Source organism: Miscanthus floridulus, chromosome 9, assembly GCF_019320115.1.
Source record: "Miscanthus floridulus cultivar M001 chromosome 9, ASM1932011v1, whole genome shotgun sequence".
Lineage (NCBI taxonomy): Eukaryota > Viridiplantae > Streptophyta > Magnoliopsida > Poales > Poaceae > Miscanthus > Miscanthus floridulus.
In genome coordinates, this window is record NC_089588.1 from 129,969,536 (window position 1) to 129,988,970 (window position 19,435).

Here is a 19,435-nt window from a genome sequence, read left to right on the forward strand (position 1 = left end):
CATTAGCATCCTGTTTCTAAAAGGTACTATAGAACAAATATTGGCTATACAAAGACAGTAGGAATTTTCCATCATGTTGTTACAAGGCAATCAAATATTTGAAAAAGTAGGTATTGAGAAAAAAATTACTCATTTAAGTCAATGGTCTTATACCTGAATTTAAAAAAGAAAGAATTTTTTTAATAAGAAGAAACAATAATCATGTGCTAAGTTTAAAGAATGGTTTCAAAAGAAGGGTAATAAAAGTTGCCTCATTAGTTTTCCCTTAAATTCAATTCTCCTAATAGGTGTCCTAGGAGAGAACTGTGTGTAGCGCAATTAGTCTTGTACTAAGTGGCCTAGGGGAGTTGGCTCTGCCTCTCCTTTGGTTTTTTTTTCTTTACTAAATAAAATGACACATAGTTTTCCTATGTTGTTTGAGAAAAAAATATATGGTGGACTGACTCAGGTGCAATTATACATATTTCCAATTTTCCTACAGGTAATGCCAAACCATAAGAAAGAGGGGAACGAAGTCTAAAGATGATAGCGCTGATGGAAATAAAGTTGAGTCCAATATATTGGAGCTTTACATTAGATTCAGCAAGTAGCGTCTGTCTTAGTTTGATGATGTCTTCTTATTGTTTTGCTAAGTTGTTAAGATAAAAATAGATTATGTTCCTAAAGTAGTATAAATCTTGAAGATATGCATGATTAGTTTCTTGTACCAGTGATTCAAGAACACTTTTAACGTCTTATCTTATGCCACAAGTTTGTATAACTCCGTTTAAACTAGTACAACTTCTATTGAAGATTCTAATGAGTCAATTAAGGAACCACAATAGGAAAATGTACCAACTAATAATTAGTTGATTTTGAGGCACAATTAAAGAGCCTCGATTGTTACCCAATCCGTTGTGAATACTAATTAACCTATAAGAAAATTACCACTGGTGAAAATATCAAATGAAACTCAGCCGAGAGTATTGAGTCTATTAAGTTAAGTCTATAAGCATAAATAAAGAATGGGCATTAATAGAAATCCTAATGGAGTCAAAACAGTAGGATATAAATAGGTCTATAACTCTTAATGGACAATAGAAGGGCACGCCTGGTGTAGTGGTGAGAGCTGTCTCACTGAGTCACCAGGTCGTGGGTTCGAAGTAGCCTCTCCGCAGATTTTGCGGGGGGAAGGCTTGCCTCGGTTTTTCCCTTCCCTAGACCCCACTCATGTGTGTTATGTTCGGCAAAGTCTATACACGCCGTAGTGGCTAGGATGGCTAGGCTCAACCGTGTGCCAAGCTGTTATTCAGAGTTTGGGTTAGTTTGGATTGAGTCATTATAGTGGGGTTAGTTGAGATTAGATTACAGAGTCCTAAAAGATTAGGATAGTTGGTTAAGTTGAGTCCTATATGTATCAAACTCTATGGATCAATAAGGATAGCCTGAGATTGAGTTTATCTCACCTTGGGCCCTCGGGCGTTACTGTTCACGATCTCCCGTTGCCATCCAGCTTCAGGCCAGGCGCCGAGCACGGCGCCGCCAGTTCGTCGTCGGGGGTTCAAGCCCCGGCCTCCCGCCTCCCACTCCTACTTCCTCCGATCCCTAAGCCCCAACAACCTGGTATCAGACATGTCTGCTCCTGCGGCTTCCGCTTCCATACCGCCCCCCACCTCCGCCGCCACCCCGTCAGTCACCGCGCCCGTTAGCTCCGCCGCCGTCATCACCACGACAGCACCCATTGTCTCGGCGACGGTACCCATGCTACAACCGGCTTTCTCCCCAACAGACCTTGCCCAGGCGCTCAACGGGATGACAACGGCCATGGCCGCGTTGCAGCGCTAGGTCGCGGAATTGTCGCTGCGCGTGTCCGCGATTGAAAGCCCGCCCTCCTCCTCAACGTTCCAGTACGGGCTGCTGAGCTATGGTGGTCTCCCTCCACCGCCAATGTCGAGACCGGTGCGGGAACTGCAGTTCTCCTCACCGGCTCCTCAGATCACGCTGACATCACCGATGGCGACCACTGCCAGTCCGGGAGGGTTCTCGGCGCCGCCACCGTCACAAGGCGTGCCGATCACGGAGATCTCCTTCCCGCCGTCCCCGTCGCCAGTACCTTCGCTGTCACAGATCATGCAAGGTTCTGGATCACATGCCCCGATGCAGTCGCCAACATCAGGGCATCACCGGCCTTCAGACCCTGAACAATCAGCGGTGCCGCGCTACCACAAGCTGACGTTTCCGTGCTATGATGGGGCGGACGATCCGTTGGGATGGTTGCTCAAGTGCGAGCAGTTCTTTCGAGGACAGCAGACCAGGGCCGTCGATTGGGTGTGGCTCGCGTCCTTCCACATGACCGGCAAGGCCCAGATGTGGTATACCGTCCTCGAGCGGGACGCCGGGCGGCCGACATGGGATGATTTCCGACGGCTTTGTCAGCAGCGGTTCGGGCCTCCCCTCAGCACCAACCATCTCGCTATCCGGCCGTCCACTTCAGCGTTCTCGGCTCCAGTGCTGTTGGTCAAGAAGCCAGATACGTCATGGCGCTTCTGTGTTGACTACCGGGCTCTGAACGAGCGCACGGTTAAGGACAAATTTCCCATCCCAGTTGTGGAGGAGCTGCTCGACGAACTTGGCGGCGCACGGTTCTTTACGAAGCTGGATCTTCGTTCCGGTTACCACCAGGTCCGGATGCATCAAGAGGACATCGAGAAGACGGCGTTCCGAACACACCATGGCCACTTCGAGTTTCTGGTCATGCCATTCGGCCTCACCAATGCACCGGCAACGTTCCAGAGCCTAACGAACGCCGTCCTCCAGCCCTACCTGCGTAAGTTTGTCTTGGTTTTCTTCGATGACATCTTGATCTACAGCCCGTCGTGGACAACGCATCTCCAGCATGTCAAGGCGGTCCTCTTAGCGCTCCGGGCAAACCACCTGCGGCTCAAGCGCAGCAAGTGCTCGTTCGCCGAGTCCTCAATGGCGTACCTCGGGCATGTGATCTCGGCTGAAGGTGTGGCCATGGACGTCAGCAAGGTGGACGCCATCAAGACATGGCCGCAACCGCGATCAGCGCGCAGCCTACGCGGCTTCCTCGGGTTGGCCGGCTATTACCGCCGGTTTATCAAGGACTACGGCGCCATCGCGGCGCCCCTGACCCGGCTTCTGTGGCGCGACGCGTTCAGCTGGTCGGATGAGGCCACTGTGGCGTTTGACGCCCTCAAACGGGCACTGTCTACAGCACCGGTGCTACAGCTGCCGGCTTTTGACCAGCCATTTACAGTGGACTGTGATGCGTCGGGGTCAGGATTCGGCGTTGTTCTTCACCAAGGCATCGGTGCGATTGCCTTCTTCAGCAGGCCCTTTGCGCAGCGCCACATGAAATTGGCGGCATATGAGCGTGAGCTTATCAGCCTCGTGCAGGCCGTGCGACACTGACGGCCATACTTGTGGGGGCGCAGTTTTGTGGTGCGTACCGACCATTACGCACTCAAGTTTCTGCTGGACCAGCACTTGTCGACACCGCCGCAACATCACTGGGTAACAAAGCTCTTCGGATATGATTTCACAGTGGAGTTTCGGCCGGGTACCTTGAACACGGTGGCGGATGCTCTCTCCCGCCGTCACGACGACGAAGCAGCAGCTGCTCATGCTATTTATGGTCCGTCGTTTGAGTTATTTGATGACCTTCGAAGAGAGGTGCAGGAGAACCCGGACTTGCGCGCCCTACGGGACACAGGTGTCGCTCAGCGCGGCGCGCCGTGGCGCGTGGTCGACGGGCTTATGCTTTACGGCAACAGGGTCTTCATTCCAGCTGAGTCGCCGATTGTGCCCCAGGTGCTGGACCTTGCTCATTCAGCAGGCCATGAGGGATTCCAGAAGACTTTGCAGCGCCTCCGATCTGAGTTCTTCATCAAGCATGACAGCGGGCTGGTTCGTGATTTTGTCCGCTCTTGCGCCATATGCCAGCAGAACAAGGTGGAATCCCTCAGACCAGCCGGCCTCTTGCAACCCCTGGAGGTACCTTCGCAGGTGTGGGCAGATATAGCTCTGGACTTCATTGAGGGGCTTCCGCGGGTGCATGGAAAGAGTGTCATCCTGACTGTGGTGGATAGATTATCCAAGCATGCTCATTTTATACCCCTCAGCCACCCGTATACAGCTATGTCAGTGGCCAAGGCGTTCTTTGAGGGCATCGTTCATCTCCATGGGTTCCCCAATTCAATTGTCAGTGACCGGGACCCGATTTTCACAGGCCACATTTGGCGAGATCTCTTCAAGCTTGCCGGTGTCACGCTCAGACTCAGTACAGCATTTCATCCGCGGACGGATGGTCAGTCGGAGGCGGTGAACAAGACTATAGCTATGTACCTCCGGTGCATCACAGGGGACCGACCGCGCGCATGGCTTGAGTGGCTTCCTTGGGCGGAGTATTGCTACAATACATCCTATCATTCAGCCCTCCGCACGTCGCCGTTCGAGGTTGTGTATGGTCGACCACCACCGACCTTGCTGCCTTATACTGCAGGTGCCTCCCGTACAGATGCTATTGACGCCCTCCTGCAGAACCGAAACGACTTCCTAGCTGATGTGCGCGCCAGGCTGCTCCAGGCTCAGGAGTATGCCAAGCGCCACTATGATCGCACTCATCGTGCTTTGGAGTTTCGGGTGGGTGACTGGGTTTGGCTCCGCATCCTTCATCGTCCTACACAGTCACTGCTGCCTGGGCGTCGCGGCAAGCTCAGCCCTCGTTTCGTCGGGCCATACCAGATCGTCGAACGCATCGGCGAGGTGGCGTACCGCTTGTCGCTGCCAGCCGGAGCCAAGATTCATGACGTATTCCATGTCGGGGTGTTGAAGCCGTTCCGAGGTCCGCCACCGTCTACACCGCCAGCTCTGCCTCCGCTTCACCAGGGACGTCGCCTGCTCCAACCGGATCAAGCCTTGCGTGCACAGCTACGTCGCGGGGTCTGGCATGTGCTCATCAAGTGGGCCGGTCTTCCACCAGCGGATGCAACGTGGGAGCCGCTCGAGGATTTCCGTGCCGAATTCCCAACCTTTCAGCTTGAGGACAAGCTGTTTGCCGAGGGGGGGAGTGATGTTATGTTCGGCAAAGTCTATACACGCCGTAGTGGCTAGGATGGCTAGGCTCAACCGTGTGCCAAGCTGTTATTCAGAGTTTGGGTTAGTTTGGATTGAGAGTCATTATAGTTGGGTTAGTTGAGATTAGATTACAGAGTCCTAAAAGATAGGGGTAGTTGGTTAAGTTGAGTCCTATATGTATCAAACTCTATGGATCAATAAGGATAGCCTGAGATTGAGTTTATCTCACCTTGGGCCCTCGGGCGTTACTGTTCATGATCTCCCGTTGTCGGCCAGCTTCAGGCCAGGCGCCGAGCACGGCGCCGCCGGTTCGTCGTCGGGGGTTCAAGCCCCGGCCTCCCGCCTCCCACTCCTACTTCCTCCGATCCCTAAGCCCCAACATGTGGGAGCTTCCGGCACTGGGTCTGCCCTTTTTTTTAACTCTTAATGGACAATATTGAATGATTAAAGCTAAGCTCATAGCTCACTATGGTTTAGAACTTCATTATATGAACAAATATTCTATACTAGTCTTGACTTGGCATTTACAAATCAGGATACTTGGTAAAACATCTTTTTTTCTCACACACGCAGGAGAACTACGTATCATTGCATTAAGAATACTTGGCAAAACATCAATTTAATCTAGAAAAGATCGACTAGAAAGGTGCTATAGATTCTTGTGATATTGAAAGGGAATGAAATGTCATCAAGCTCACCAGATATCCTATCGATTCTCCTATACCTTAAAACTAGCATTTTAGGAGATGGAGGCACTGCAGCAGATCTCCTATCTCATCTCTGATACCATTTTTAAGAGGTCTCCTAAAAACAACCTCCTTTCTCCTAAATAAAGGAGACAACTACCTATCCCATACCCTAAACAGACATAGAGACAAGTTTTAGGTAATCTAGAGCAGTGCTCTCCTATATTCTAAATTGATTTTTAAGGGACTATACAAAAATAACTTATAGGAGATGCAATATAAGAGATCTCGTGGAGTTGCTCTAAAGCTTACCGGTCATTCCATTTAGAAGCGCATAAATCAATATGGGTTTTAATGATCCTGGGTACAGGCCATATCATCAACTCCTAATAAGTAAACAAGCGTTCTAACTAGGTATTGCAGGGAACTATGGATAATAGGGGTCCTAGTAGCAAAAAATGCTACTAACTACGCATTGATCTGAACATAAGTTAATGCGAGCATAAAGTTGTCATCTGTTTGATCGAGTGGGAAAATGTTGTTATATGATCTCAGCCAAAAACTATGTCCAACGACAAGGCAGATGAGTTTAGGTCCACGAATAAGTGCCTATAATCTGTTTAGATTAGTTCACCATGATTAGCTGTAACCCAAAGGCATCTAGGAGTCAACCCCAGTTCCACAAAGCCTATAAATAAGAGGTGGCTTACAACCTAAATATGATTAGCATGCCAATCTACATCTACAACCGGTCAATTAGGGCTCTGGAAGGTTTGGAAGCTTGATTTCACATCAAGGGTAGGAGGTCATGCCTTGGAGGACAAATCTACACTGGAACATCAACAGAGAGTTCTAAAGTTTGGTGAAGACCATTACACCTACATTAGCATCTGCTACAAAGGCACTAATGGCATTCAAAAGTATTTAAGCCTCTAATATCCACACTGAGTATATGTTAGTGGTCATGTTTAGGCTAAGCAAGATCTTGATTATGCCAAGACCATTTTAACATCTTCAACATGAATATAGAAAAAAAGTCTTTTTCATAATTATAAGAACAAAATAAAAGCATGTAAGATACCTTGTAAACATTACCAAAACCACCTCTTCCAATTATATTGTTAGATGAGAAATTATTTGTAGATCTAGCCAGCTCGGAGAACTTGAAAGCCGTAAGCCCTCCTGGAAAAGAAAAATGAAATAATTCAATTTTCACTGTGAAAGGAAATAACACATAACAATATAATTTGGAGGTTGATCTGGTAATTTAGAGTATATGGTTTTACTTTCTAGATCTGTCATGCTCATAAGCATCGTTAAAGGAAATACCATTTGTTTGTTGTTCTTCCAACACAGATGACTCAGTTACTGCTGTAACTCCTACTGGTTCAATGCCATGGTAATCAGAGGCACTTCCATGGGTCCTGAAACTGTCATGCTATTAAACACTAAAAGCTAATAAATTTTCGTGAAAATAAAATAATTTGGCAAATTGTTTTCTGGGACACGTCTATTACAGTTATCAAGGTATAGAAACAACGATGTGTGATCTGTAACATGTTTCTACAGCTGTCCTCTAATCTTTCACAAGTCATAACTAATCGTTAGTTAACAGTTAAGTTTAACAAGAATCTAGTTCCCATAAGACATAAAGAATAGGGGCATTTGCCAAATTGTCACTGTTTTTTTTTTGCAATAATACCAAACAAAAGGCATTTCTGTTGGCATGTTTGCAAATTTTTAGGGGCAAGATTGCAGTAACAATTAAAGTTGGCAAATTTACAATTACCCTAAATTCTTCCCAATCCAACAGACACCATCTTACTAAAGCAGATACGAAATGTACGGTACACATTGGTTACTAGACAAGTAAATGAATGACATTTACATTGCTTAAAGAAACTTCCTCTTACTATCCAACATGTCAAGCAATGTAAAATGTAGGGACAAATGTGGGATATGATCACAAAATAAAGGAGAAAACTTGGTATTGTGGACACTGTACCGGGAGTCAGGGTTGACATGGCTCCCAGATGACTCCGGCGCCTCTTCTGAAGCCTGAAATGACAAAGCATCTTAGGATTTTAGAATAATTGACAAGAGTAAATTGCACGACCGGTCCTTAAAGTATTGAGCAGATTTCGTCTGGGTCCTCAAATTATAAAATCGCACTGTTAACTCCCCAATGTACTTAATTCGGTCCATGTAGGTCCTAAACAGCCCAAGAGGTGTCGAGCAGTCAACGTGGTTGTCCATGTACGCACGTGAGGCACACGTGGCCCTCGACTTTTTAGCAAAAAAAAAAAACGCACGATCTCATCGTCTCCACCTCACTCCTTTCCTTTCTCTCGGACGGACCTCGGGCACCTCGGGAGCATCGGCGTCCGACAGCGTCGCGCTGCCGCTCTCGTCCCCGCACAGCGAGTTGCCGTCGCTGCTGGAGTCAGAGGCCTTGTCCCTGCCGCCGCCGCCACCGCCGATGTGTAGGATGGCCGCCCGGCTCCTCTCCTTCTCCACCACCCTATACGCGAACATCTGGAGACCCGCGCGGATGTTCTTGCCCATGTGTTCCCCTTGCAGGTGGTTGTCCTCGAATGGGATCTTCCCCGTCAGATGGCCTCGTAGCCAGTAGCCAGCCAGCCAGTCCGGTCGTCCGTGCCGTGGCGTTCGCAGCCTCTTCTACCCGTCTCCTCAGCACGCGTAATAACCATCCCCTCCCCTCGGCCTCGCTCGGGCTTGATTTCTGTGGAGATACATGCTGCTGCGAGCTGACATGCTCTTGCTGCTTGTTCCTGCAGTCGCCTGCAGCCGCTGGCGACGAGCGGCGTGTCCGGCCGGTACGTGACCTTGGGTCCCGGCGGCGACGGCGGGGTCACGACCATGGGGATTTACGAGCGGCAGCGCCACCTGGTGGCGGGTGTGTGGGGGGCCCGTTCCGGCCCGACGCTGACGCCCTGCCCCTGCCCGCGGTCGTCCCCACGGTCACCCTGGCGACGCCGGCGCCGCCGCTCGACGTCGTCGAAGCAGAGGAGGTCAAGTTCGGCAAACGCCTGGTAATTAACTAAGCGCCCCTCCACTGGGTGTTGCAGCTCAGCTCGGTACGATTTTCCGTCTCCTCATGGCTTCAGATAATCATCACTGCGGGGGGCCTTGGTTGGTTGCAGTTGCAGGCACAGCAGGACGACGTCCCGCCGCCGGTGGAAGAAGAAGCGCCGCCGCCGTCGTCGGATAGCGTCGGCCACGACGACGACGCTAGGCCAAGAGACAAGGTGAGACGGCCCGACTGATGCATGATGACCCAGCTGAATTATCCGCAGGGAAAAGAATTCCTCGCCCGCTGATCTTTGCCCTCGATCTGCTTTGCCTAGATTCAGAGATGGCTCGCGCAGAACAGAGAGGCAGCTCGGAAGAGCCGGCTACGGAAGAAGGTCAGCGTCTCAGCCAAGAGCAATCACTCGTCGCGTGCCAAGCAAATCTTCTTGCTTTTGTTCCTTCCAATTGTTACGTTATTCTCTGCGTCGAATCATCAGTCGAATCAGCTCATCACTGATGATTGCTGCTTTTGTTGCATCCATTGATACGACACGCACAGGCGTACATCCAGAATCTCGAGACGAGCCGTATGAAGCTGGCGCAGCTGGAGTAGGAGCTCACCATGGCCAGGCGCCAGCAGGTAGGGAATAATCCATGAGAGGGCATCGATCCGATAGATCGCCACGCCGATGGAACAATCCAGGCGGGACGGCTAACCGCAGCTGCCATTGCTAATGAACTCTGCTGCTGCAGCACGGCGCGTACGGCATGGGAGGAGTCGGGCCAGCGCCCGTGGACCTGCGCGTGGCCGCGTTCGAGCTGGAGTACGCGCACTGGGTGGAGGAGCAGACCAGGCAGGCGACGGAGCTGCGTGCGGCGCTGCAGTCGCACGCGCCGGACGTGCAGATGCGCGTGCTCGTCGACGTGGGGCTAGCGCACTACGGCGTGCTGTTCCAGGCCAAGGCGCGCGCGACGCGGTCCGACGCCTTCGTGCTGTCTGGCGTGTGGCGGGCCTCCACGGAGCGCTTCTTCCTCTGGATCGGCGGGTTCCGCCCCTCCGAGCTGCTCAAGGTGCTGGCGCCGCAGCTGGACCCGCTCTTGGAGCTCCAGGCCGCCGAGGTGCGCAAGCTACAGAACACGGCAAAGCAACTGGAGGACGCGCTGTCGCAGACTCGCAGGGCATGAACAAGCTGCAGCAGACGCTCGTCGAGACCCTCATGACCGTCGACGTCTCGCCGGACGGCGCCGCTGCCGCCGGGTACGCGGCGCAGCAGATGGCCAGCGCCGTGGGCAAGCTCGCCGGCCTCCAGCACCACGGCGACGCTCCAAAGCAGGTTGTGCATGTGCTGCTCCACGCAGTCGACGCCGTGCGTGGCCGCGGCGGCGTGCGCCCACCGGCTGTCCCGCGGCTCCGGGCAGTGGCGGACGTGCCCGAGGTCCGTCCGAGAGAAAGGAAATGAGTGAGGTGGAGAAGATGAGATCGTGCGTACGTGGACAGCCACGTCGACTGCTTGACACCACCTGGGCTGTTTAGGGCCTACATGGACTGAATTAAGTAGATTGAGGAACCAACAGTACGATTTCATAGTTGTGGGACCCAGACGAAATCAGCCCAATACTTTACCGGCCGTGCAATTTACTCAATTGACAATATAGAAGAACCAGGAGTTGGCTGTAATTATGTGAATGAATGATGACAGTGTGAGGTAGGATAAATAAAACATTTATTTGTTCTAGCTTCAAGCAAAAATGCATTTTGTTCAGGTTGGATCCTTAAACATTCAAGTAGACCTGTTGACGCAAATTAGACAAGAAGTATGTAAAAATTCATATATGGTCATATTCCTGTGCATATTAATTGATTAATAAATAAAATGTAACACTCCTATGCTTAGTTTTGCCTCAATTTACTAAGGACCAAATTTCATGCTAACTCTGTTGAGGGACACCTAATGCTTCAATCTGAGGCAAACAACCCCAAACATCTCATCTGCTGCTTGAAATGGCAACCTGAATCTCATATGAGGAACAAATCCCAACTTGACTCCTATCAGTTTTTCAAACTTTTAATAGAATCCCTTCAGTATAAGCATTCACATTAATGAAACACAGAGATTCCATTGAAGTATTTTGATAGTATAGTATAAAACCTACAGTGGGCATGTAAAGCAGTACAAGGAAGTGGTCCTTGAGTCAAGGACTCACCAGCTTCAACAAGAGAAAGTCCTAAAACCGCAGGAACAATAGTGCAGACACTAAGTTATGATACAACTACTTCAACATTTATACCTGTGGTTGGGAAGGATGTGCACGGCTGTAAAGTCTAGTTATGAACTCTCTTGTGTCGATGTGGCTGACCAAAGGGTAGAGCCGGAGATATGAATCAATTCTATCCCGGATGTCACGGAACTTCTGAGCTTGAGTTCCTGCCATGAGGAAGCGATACATGGTGTTGCTCTGCTGGCAGGACACGACTAGCGTGTACGCCTGCCGGAGTGTGTCTTCCAATCCGTCCAGCGGTCTCCGGATCTCTGGGCGCTGCATCGTCTCTGACTGCTGAAGCATTTGTAGGAGATCCCCGATCATCATGACATGGTGCATAAGGTGTTGGCACTCCTCCCTGTTCCGGCGAACAGTTTGCACTGCCTGGACAATCATGGTGATGAGGCCACCAGCGTCGACTCCAGCCAGCTGTGCGACGGTGGCAGCCTGGCTGAGACCGTTCCATAGTGCCATCGATCATGTACTCAGTGCTGCCTCCTCTATGCACCTGTGGACAAGATAAAAGCTGATGCAAGATGAGAAACAGTAGTGTGGAGATGAAACTCTTAACCTTTTTGCAACTTTTTTACCTTTATTACGTGGTCGCCGTGCTTGTAGAGAAGAGATGAAGCTACGATTCCTAAATATTGTTTTCCTCAATCAGATCAGACAGGACACAAACTGAACAGTCTACGGTAGATTGCAAACAACGCTGAGAACTTACAAGCTAGAGCAGAGTAAACCACCGGCTGAAGAAGTTTGGGCACTCGTATAGTATCCGTTTTAGCCCGATCCCCAACAGGCCGACAAATCATTGTAAAGGCAGCCACCAGGGAAACCGCGTTGATCGAAACTTCGCAGAAGATGATCGATCCGATTCCAATCGAATAAAAAAGGTAGGGTACATCCACCGCATGGCGTCCGTTGACCCCAAGTCCACCTAGTTTCAATCAATCAATGAAACAAATTCAGAAATGAGGGATGGGTCGGGTCAGGTTCGGTTGGGCCAAAATACCCGAAGCCTTCTGCTCGGCCCGCGCCCGACCCAGCCCGACCCGACCATCAGCCTGCAACTGCAAGTTCTGACCTGAGCGAGTCCGCGGCTGCGTCCCTCCACGCCGCTGCCGTCGTTCCGGCTGCCACCATCGCTCCTCCGCGCCGCTGACGGGGATCTGGCGGGGCTGAGTTTGCACTTTGGTCATGGCCTGAGCCCTGAGGGGCACGGCACTGGAGGAGACAGGAGAGGGAGGTTGCTGTTCGGGTGCCGGGGGCGAGCTAGGGCGCAGGCTCAGCCGCAGGGCCGACGGGCGGCTGCTCGACGTTGACGACGGCCTGGCAGCTGCTTGGGAGTTGGGAGAGAAGGGGAACGGGGCCGCCGTGCACGAGTCAACGAGTGGAGACGTGAGCATTGGAGTTCGTGGCCCACTAAGGCTGTCTTCAACGACTCATTCGTTATTTAGGCCTTATTTAGTTGGACCTCAAAATCCAAAAAGTTGCTACAGTACTTATCACATCGAATGTTTGTGGTTCGTGCATGGAGCATTAAATGTAAATGAAAAGAAAAACTAATTACACAGTTTGGTGGGAAATTGCGAGACGAACGTTTTAAACCTAATTAGTCAATGTTTGGACACTATTTGCCAAATAAAAACGAAGGTGCTACAGTAGCCCCAAAATCCAAATTTCGCGAACTAAACAAGGGCTTAATAAAAGATTCGATACATATTCGACATCTTCTCTAATAACTAGATTTAAAAAGAATTATTTCTGTAAATGAGTTTCCAACAAAAAGAATGTCCATATTTAGATTGGGTCTCTCAAACAATCTAAAATAGATCTTCCATATAAGTTGTTGGAGACTGATTTTGTATCTTTTACTATTTATTTTGGATTTAGATGCCCAAATAAGTTGTTGTGACGGTCTAACCCAGGCTGCTATCGCTGTGACGCTATCTAGGCTGCACTTGAGAGCTTTCATTTTTATTACCAAAAAATACATTTTTGAGAATAATAAAACAACTTTAAACCTTCGTTCGAGCCCTCACTTGGTCCCTCTCCTTCCCACATGCATATTTCCTTATCTCTTTCTTTTTTCTCTCTCTCTTGACCAAGGCCTAAATACTTTTTCTCTTGCTCGAGGCCTGGCCCGGCTTAGATATATGCTTTGCCGCATATTTGGTCCATTCTTTTTTTTTTTGAATGGCGCCACCTTGGCGCGGCCTTCTTTGGAGGCCTGGTGCGGAACAGGGGTTCGAACCCCCACGGGCTGGTTCCTCCTTGGAGTCTTAACCGCTGGGCTATGTGCCCATCCGCATATTTGCTCCATTCTTAAAAAAATGAAATCTCACGAAATGAAGTTACGTCAGTCAAGATAAACACCCAAAAAAGAAACAGTACATGGAGTTCAAAAAACAAAATAGTACACCAAAGCACTCCCTGCAAGTCACATCAAAGATATGGGGCAGAGTTCTCCACTGCGATGCCCTCTAATGAGGTAAGCGACATCGGCAGATATCGCCATCGATAAGAGAACCTAGGTTTTTCAAATAGGATATGGGTCTAGACACATCGTGACAAGGTCTACAACAATGAGTCTGACCACAAAGGTGTCACCAATGCTAACATGGCAGAAAGCCAAACAGAGCTTTTGCTCAAAATTCTCGTACCCGAAACCCACACCCTGTTCTTGCAATGGCAACGAACCCACCAACGCCACCGCAAGTCATCATCCACCACTTGTTGTTCATGTATCTACCTCTCTGTTAGTATATGCTCTCGACAAATTTCTTGTCAGTTGTCCATCAAAAAAAGAATTGAAATCTCACTTTCGAGACAACCCCAAATTTAATTAGATCTATAAGATAGCATTAATATTTGTATCTTTAAATAAATTTATTATAAAAACATATTCCATGGATTAATCTAATGGTATTTATTACACCTCATAAATATTAATATTTTTATATACACTAGCCAACTTGTCCATGTGTTGCGATGTACAATTTGTTGCATGGTGCTCGTGCCAATGGTAATATGCTAGCTGTTTTGTTAGATTTAATTGGGCTTGGCTCAACCTTAAATCAAATATGCTCCAAGGCCGATAGTAAATGCTAGTGTAATAAAGGATTAATTCCATATGGAAAATTGATAAGACATTGACCCTGTTTGTTTCTACTTATAATCGATTCAATTATATGACTGTACCGTGAGAATGTTTTAATTTTAATTCTCGATTATCGATATGCTGGTTCAAAGTTCTAAAGCGGTGGTCAGAAAAATCAACAATAATCGATGCCTTTGGTGGGATTCTCATTTTTTTCAACACTAATCTGATTATAAGTAGCAGCAGCAACAAACAGGACTTAACTTACATAGGTGGTTGTTGTGTGCATCTACTGTGGGTTTAAGAAAGGTGAAGGCGAACCACATGTCCACAAGCACCGTGATGCAAAATGGGCTTAGGATGGCTAGGCCATGACATGAGCCGGATGCGGCGCCAATGAAGGTTTTGCAGTTCCAAACTCAAAAGCGAGAAGGACGATAGTGAGTGACGACAGATCGAGAAACAGAAGAGGAGTGAGGGACGAAGTGATGGGGACAGTGAGAGATGGAACAAAGATATTTTTTGTCTTTAATATTAGGTATATAAGATATATATCGATATAGATTAGATAGTATACATATAGATTATGTATAGATTTGTTATATAGTTTCTCTATTAGATATAGGTATTAATATAAGATTAGGCAGTATATATATATATATATATATATATATATATATATATATATATATATATATATATATATATATATATATATATATATATATATATATATATAGTTCATGCATAGATTTGTTATGTATCTATATTTATATCTGTACTACCTAATCTATATTAATATCTATATCTAATAGAGAAAATACATAACAAGATTTGTTAATTAATTCCTAATGAAAAGACCAAGGTAAACAAAAAAAGGCATTTTAATTCTTTGACAAAACCTAAGATAATTATCTTATTAATTACGGAGCAGATGAGGAAAAAGAGACCGGTCCCTTTTTCCCTTGCGCAGACGAGAACTGTACCAGGGATCGCTCTCGTAGCTTTTTCAAGCTGTTAATGAGATATATACTCCTCTGTATATGGATGGTTGCTAATTTGCTTGAGAGCAACTAACCAGTCGCTCTAGCTGAAGGTTCATGATCTTGCTGATAACTCACGCACGCACACCACACAACGCCCTGTCGCTCTCTCGTCCTCCTATGACTATGCAGATGTGGATTATTTGAGGAACATTCTTCTTTCTCAAATTTTCCCAACCTTTTATTTTACTAGCTACTGTATATTATATGGGGCATGCATGGTGCAGTGCACATTGCCATGCCATGCCTAAGGTCAACGTGCTCTCTCTCTCTCTCTCTAGCACATGCATATATGCAGAGTCGGATGATGAAATCATAAGCTTTTTCAATCCACCGCACTGCCTAAGAACTCCAAAAAAAACAGAGAGATTGAACTTTTTTTTTGAGAATTTACAGAGAGATTGAACTCACTCGAGCTGTCCACCACTTGCCACTTGGTACGTGAAGATAGGGTTCAAAATGGTACCGATATTTCACGGTATCAATTTGGAATACGTTTACGGTGTGTTCAATTGGAGGATGGAATTGCATAGTATATCCTGGACGAGGGGAGAGGAAGCAGACGAGTGGAATCATATTTTTGGATAAAATGTTTGGTGAGGTCGCATAAGCGGAAGAAAAAAAACTGAGATGTTATTTGGGATGGTCTATAGTACAACGAGCATCCACTGGGCCGTCCTCAACAATGAAGGCCGCCAATTTGGTCACATACCAGCGAATGTAGGATGTTCCTATATTTTACACCAACCGAGCCAGGCTCGAACAGCACATGTGAGGAGCCTAAGAGTAATTTTAGCTCGATCCATCAAATTTGGGCCTCTACTTTTGATTTGAGGGTTCCCCTCATTTTAGGATCTAATTCTTTGTATATGCTCTAGCAAGAGCCCACAAATCCCTTTTGATAGATACCGACACAAGGGATCTGCTTACATTCTCTACGCTCTATCAACTAGCTATACATGTGGAGAAGAGGCAGGAGGGTGAGATCCACTTGTCGGGGCTTGCCTCACGACTCGCGGGAAGAGACGGAGGCGCTCGCGACTCGTGCGAAGAGGCGCGGGGAAGAGGTGGAGGCGCCCATAACTCGCGGCAAGCGGCGGACGCGCGAGGATGCACTCGCCGGAGGAGGGTGCGAAGTGTGACACCAACGGAAGGAAGATCGTCGTTGGAGGTAGCCGCACGCTGGGAGGGAGTGCCCCCCGAATTTGGGTGGAGGAGGGGCATTGCGATGGTGGTTGTCGTTGTGGGTGTCGAGATGGTGGATGACGCCACGGAATAGTGCTGTGGGGGCAAGAGGAAGGTCGACGGTGACGAAGCGTTGCTCTCGGACGACACGAGTGATGAACCCGTACGAGTGCGGGCTTTCAACGACCCCAATAGTAAAGCAGGGGCTCCCTCCAAACCCTCAAGGAACGAGGGCCCAGTGAGAGATTTGAGGGGGGCCTCCAATTTGAGGGCTCTAATAGGGGGCTTGCTATGAGCTCTTTTTTTTTTTGCTCCGACCCTTAAATTTGGTTTTGATGACTCAAGTAGGGGCTCTACTAGAGTTGTTCTAATATCCTTCTCTTTATTAATCTATACGCACGGCCCAATGCAGGGATCAGATCGACGTGAGGGGAACAAATATGCCCTTAGAGATCAAATCCATGTGTACTCATTCGGTTCCCGTTGAGATATTAGACCTATCTGTATTTGAGTATTGATATTCAATGTCTAATACCAAATTAAATCTATTTGATACTTATTAGATCATAGTCCCTGTCCTATAATATAAAGGATTTAGAGTTCAAAAATTTTACCAAATATAAGGTATTTTAATCATTAACCTCCTCTCTCCTCTGTCTTTCTTGGCAAGAAACTTGGTATTGCCCAAACAAACAACATTAATTTTTTTGATAGAATAACAAACAACATTAATTAAGGAAAGTACCAACTGAACTACTCTTTCTATCCTAATTATTTTTTTGATGAAAAAAGAATTATATTAGATAATAATTGGGTACATCAACACATTACAAGCACTCTGAAATACACTACATATATTCAGAAACTGATTTTCATCTAAATTGTACCCACGTTGTGAAAAAGCTCCAGATTTCAAAAACCAAACATATTTGACGCTTCGTATGGATGACTGCACAGGCAAACACTTGGCAACAGGCCTGAGAACAGATGCCCAACGAACGACAGCCAACATCCCTACAAGCGGAGTTGAGAAACTTCATCTTTCTGGTATCTTCCATCTTAGAGGAGACTCCTTATTTTATCTGTTGGATCATCCTTTATATTACAACAGGAGGGAGTACACGTATAATATCGACGCCATTCATATCTTGTCGTAGATAGATGACACCATCCATATTGGAAAACGGATTTGAAAAAGGTACGTCTACTTGTAACCATATCTATATTGGATATGTTTGTACCCACTAGAGGGTGGTTATGCTACTATGTGTCGTATGGAGGGCTGGTGTGCAAAAAAGTCAGTGTCTAAAGCTGTGTGACAGCTCACACCACAAACAAAGATGAAGCAAGTGCAATCGAGAGGATCGTTGACCTTGCCATATTCAGGTACTGCCGCGAGGATGAAAAGGCATCTTCAGATAATTGGTAGGCACCCACAAGATAGTTTTTTTTATTTCACACCTATCAAGACATTTGTATACTTGTAGAAACTTGCCATTTTTAATTATATATGCAGTTTTTTTTTGCTTCTCATCTGGGTGCAATTGTAGCATCTGTCCGTACACACGCACGTCCACTCAACACACACACACTACACACACCACCCGTGTACAAATAAACCTACAACTACACTCAGATCTGAAGACCGCGTCCTTCTTGAGATCACCAAAATCCATAAATTCTGTAGACGACAGACACGTCGTAATCCTATTGTGGCATCACGCACGAGAGGCAGACGCTTGGACCGGTCCAAGCAAAATTTATTTGGGGGCATGCCCCAGTGAGACACCAGAGTTGCGATCCCAAGGATCGAACTCGGCAGGCAACTCTCACACCGGAGATGCTAGCCACCGAGGTACGCGCTCGTTCTCCAATTATATATGCAGTTATGCACATGTGCAGCTGCAAAGAAAGTGCTTGTACGTAATATCATCTCTTCATCAGGGGATCTATGCATACACCCATACCCATGTCCATGTGTGAGTTACACTGTAGGAGTGAGTGCAAATGATTGGAACATAGGAGTACTCTGCAACAATTATATCCTAAAATGTACTTCTTAGTCACGACTTGTCTGCTAAAATAGATTCCATGTTAAATTGAACCTACCAAAAAACTATAAATTTCTCTTTTTTTTCTCGGTTATAGGCATAAACCATTTTTCTGCTTTTAAAGTGACTTAGATCTTACTTATGTTTAAGTCACTCTACCTTTTTATGGGTAGTAAACTTTTTAGGGTAACAAAAAAAATTGACATTAGTAGAAAAATGCCCTAGAGAAAAAGGTTCCAGCTTAAAAAGAATGTTATAGAGGAAACATGCATGTCATTTATCCCGATAGAATAAAAACAAAATTATCATATAAATAAAATTGTTATATCTGGAGGTTGATGGGTCTATACACAAGGGTGCAAAAAGTATCTTGTGCGTAAGCAGGACCAAGATAACTTGTAAGGAGACATGTCCATTTTTATTATAAAATTAGTTAAATGGAATGATCATCTTTGATAATAGAATAATCAACATTTTGTGTATTGAACGGTTTTATTTACTATTGTATTTATAAAAATATTGAATTTGTTGTACTAAGAAAACATCTTTTTTATGACAAGTAGAGTCTATAAAAAAACTGCAGACTCAAGCTTACTTCAAAGAGGTTGCTTAATGGTTTTAAGGAACGGAAGCGAGCAACTAGTCTCGAAAAAACATATTGAAGGGCCCAAGATGTCACATTGAGGTGGGTGAATAGGTGTTCTTTGAAAATTCAAGCACAAAATGGTAACAGACTAGTAATATTTTTTGCAGATTATCTAAGCATTGCATGGATTACACACACTTCTACGGATATTCAAGCAGACTTTCCTCACTTTTATGGATAATCAAACTATCTACACTTTGGCATATATTTAAGCAGATTACCCACACTTTTATGGATATTCAACAAGTACACAACAAACACGAGTGTAAATTACGCCTAGTGAATTCTAGCTGAAACCAACCTTAGAGATGTGGTTCTTTATATTACAATTAGCAATTCCACAAACA

The 19,435-nt window shown here is 46.7% G+C and overlaps 1 protein-coding gene and 1 pseudogene across 5 annotated transcripts; one reads left to right on the forward strand and one right to left on the reverse strand.

The window, feature by feature from the left end:
* Positions 1–5,480: 5,480 nt before the first annotated feature.
* LOC136484273 (cell number regulator 13-like) lies at positions 5,481–12,496 on the reverse strand. 5 transcript variants are annotated; one of them, XM_066481514.1, is made up of 7 exons: positions 11,785–12,496; positions 11,651–11,700; positions 11,088–11,568; positions 7,771–7,823; positions 7,095–7,195; positions 6,847–6,947; positions 5,481–5,501 (listed from the first exon to the last, which is right to left on the reverse strand). In XM_066481514.1, the coding sequence occupies exons 3-7, from the start codon at positions 11,532–11,534 to the stop codon at positions 5,496–5,498; spliced, it is 708 nt and encodes a 235-aa protein (XP_066337611.1). In that variant the 5' UTR covers positions 11,535–11,568; positions 11,651–11,700; positions 11,785–12,496; the 3' UTR covers positions 5,481–5,495. The 5 variants fall into 5 exon arrangements, with proteins under 5 accessions (XP_066337611.1, XP_066337608.1, XP_066337607.1 ...); XM_066481511.1 differs by lacking the exon at positions 5,481–5,501 and having other exon boundaries at positions 6,111–6,947; positions 11,785–12,000; positions 12,148–12,496; XM_066481510.1 differs by lacking the exon at positions 5,481–5,501 and having other exon boundaries at positions 6,111–6,947; positions 11,785–12,000; positions 12,076–12,496.
* Positions 8,499–11,085, forward strand: LOC136484272 (transcription factor TGAL10-like; annotated as a pseudogene).
* Positions 12,497–19,435: the final 6,939 nt, after the last annotated feature.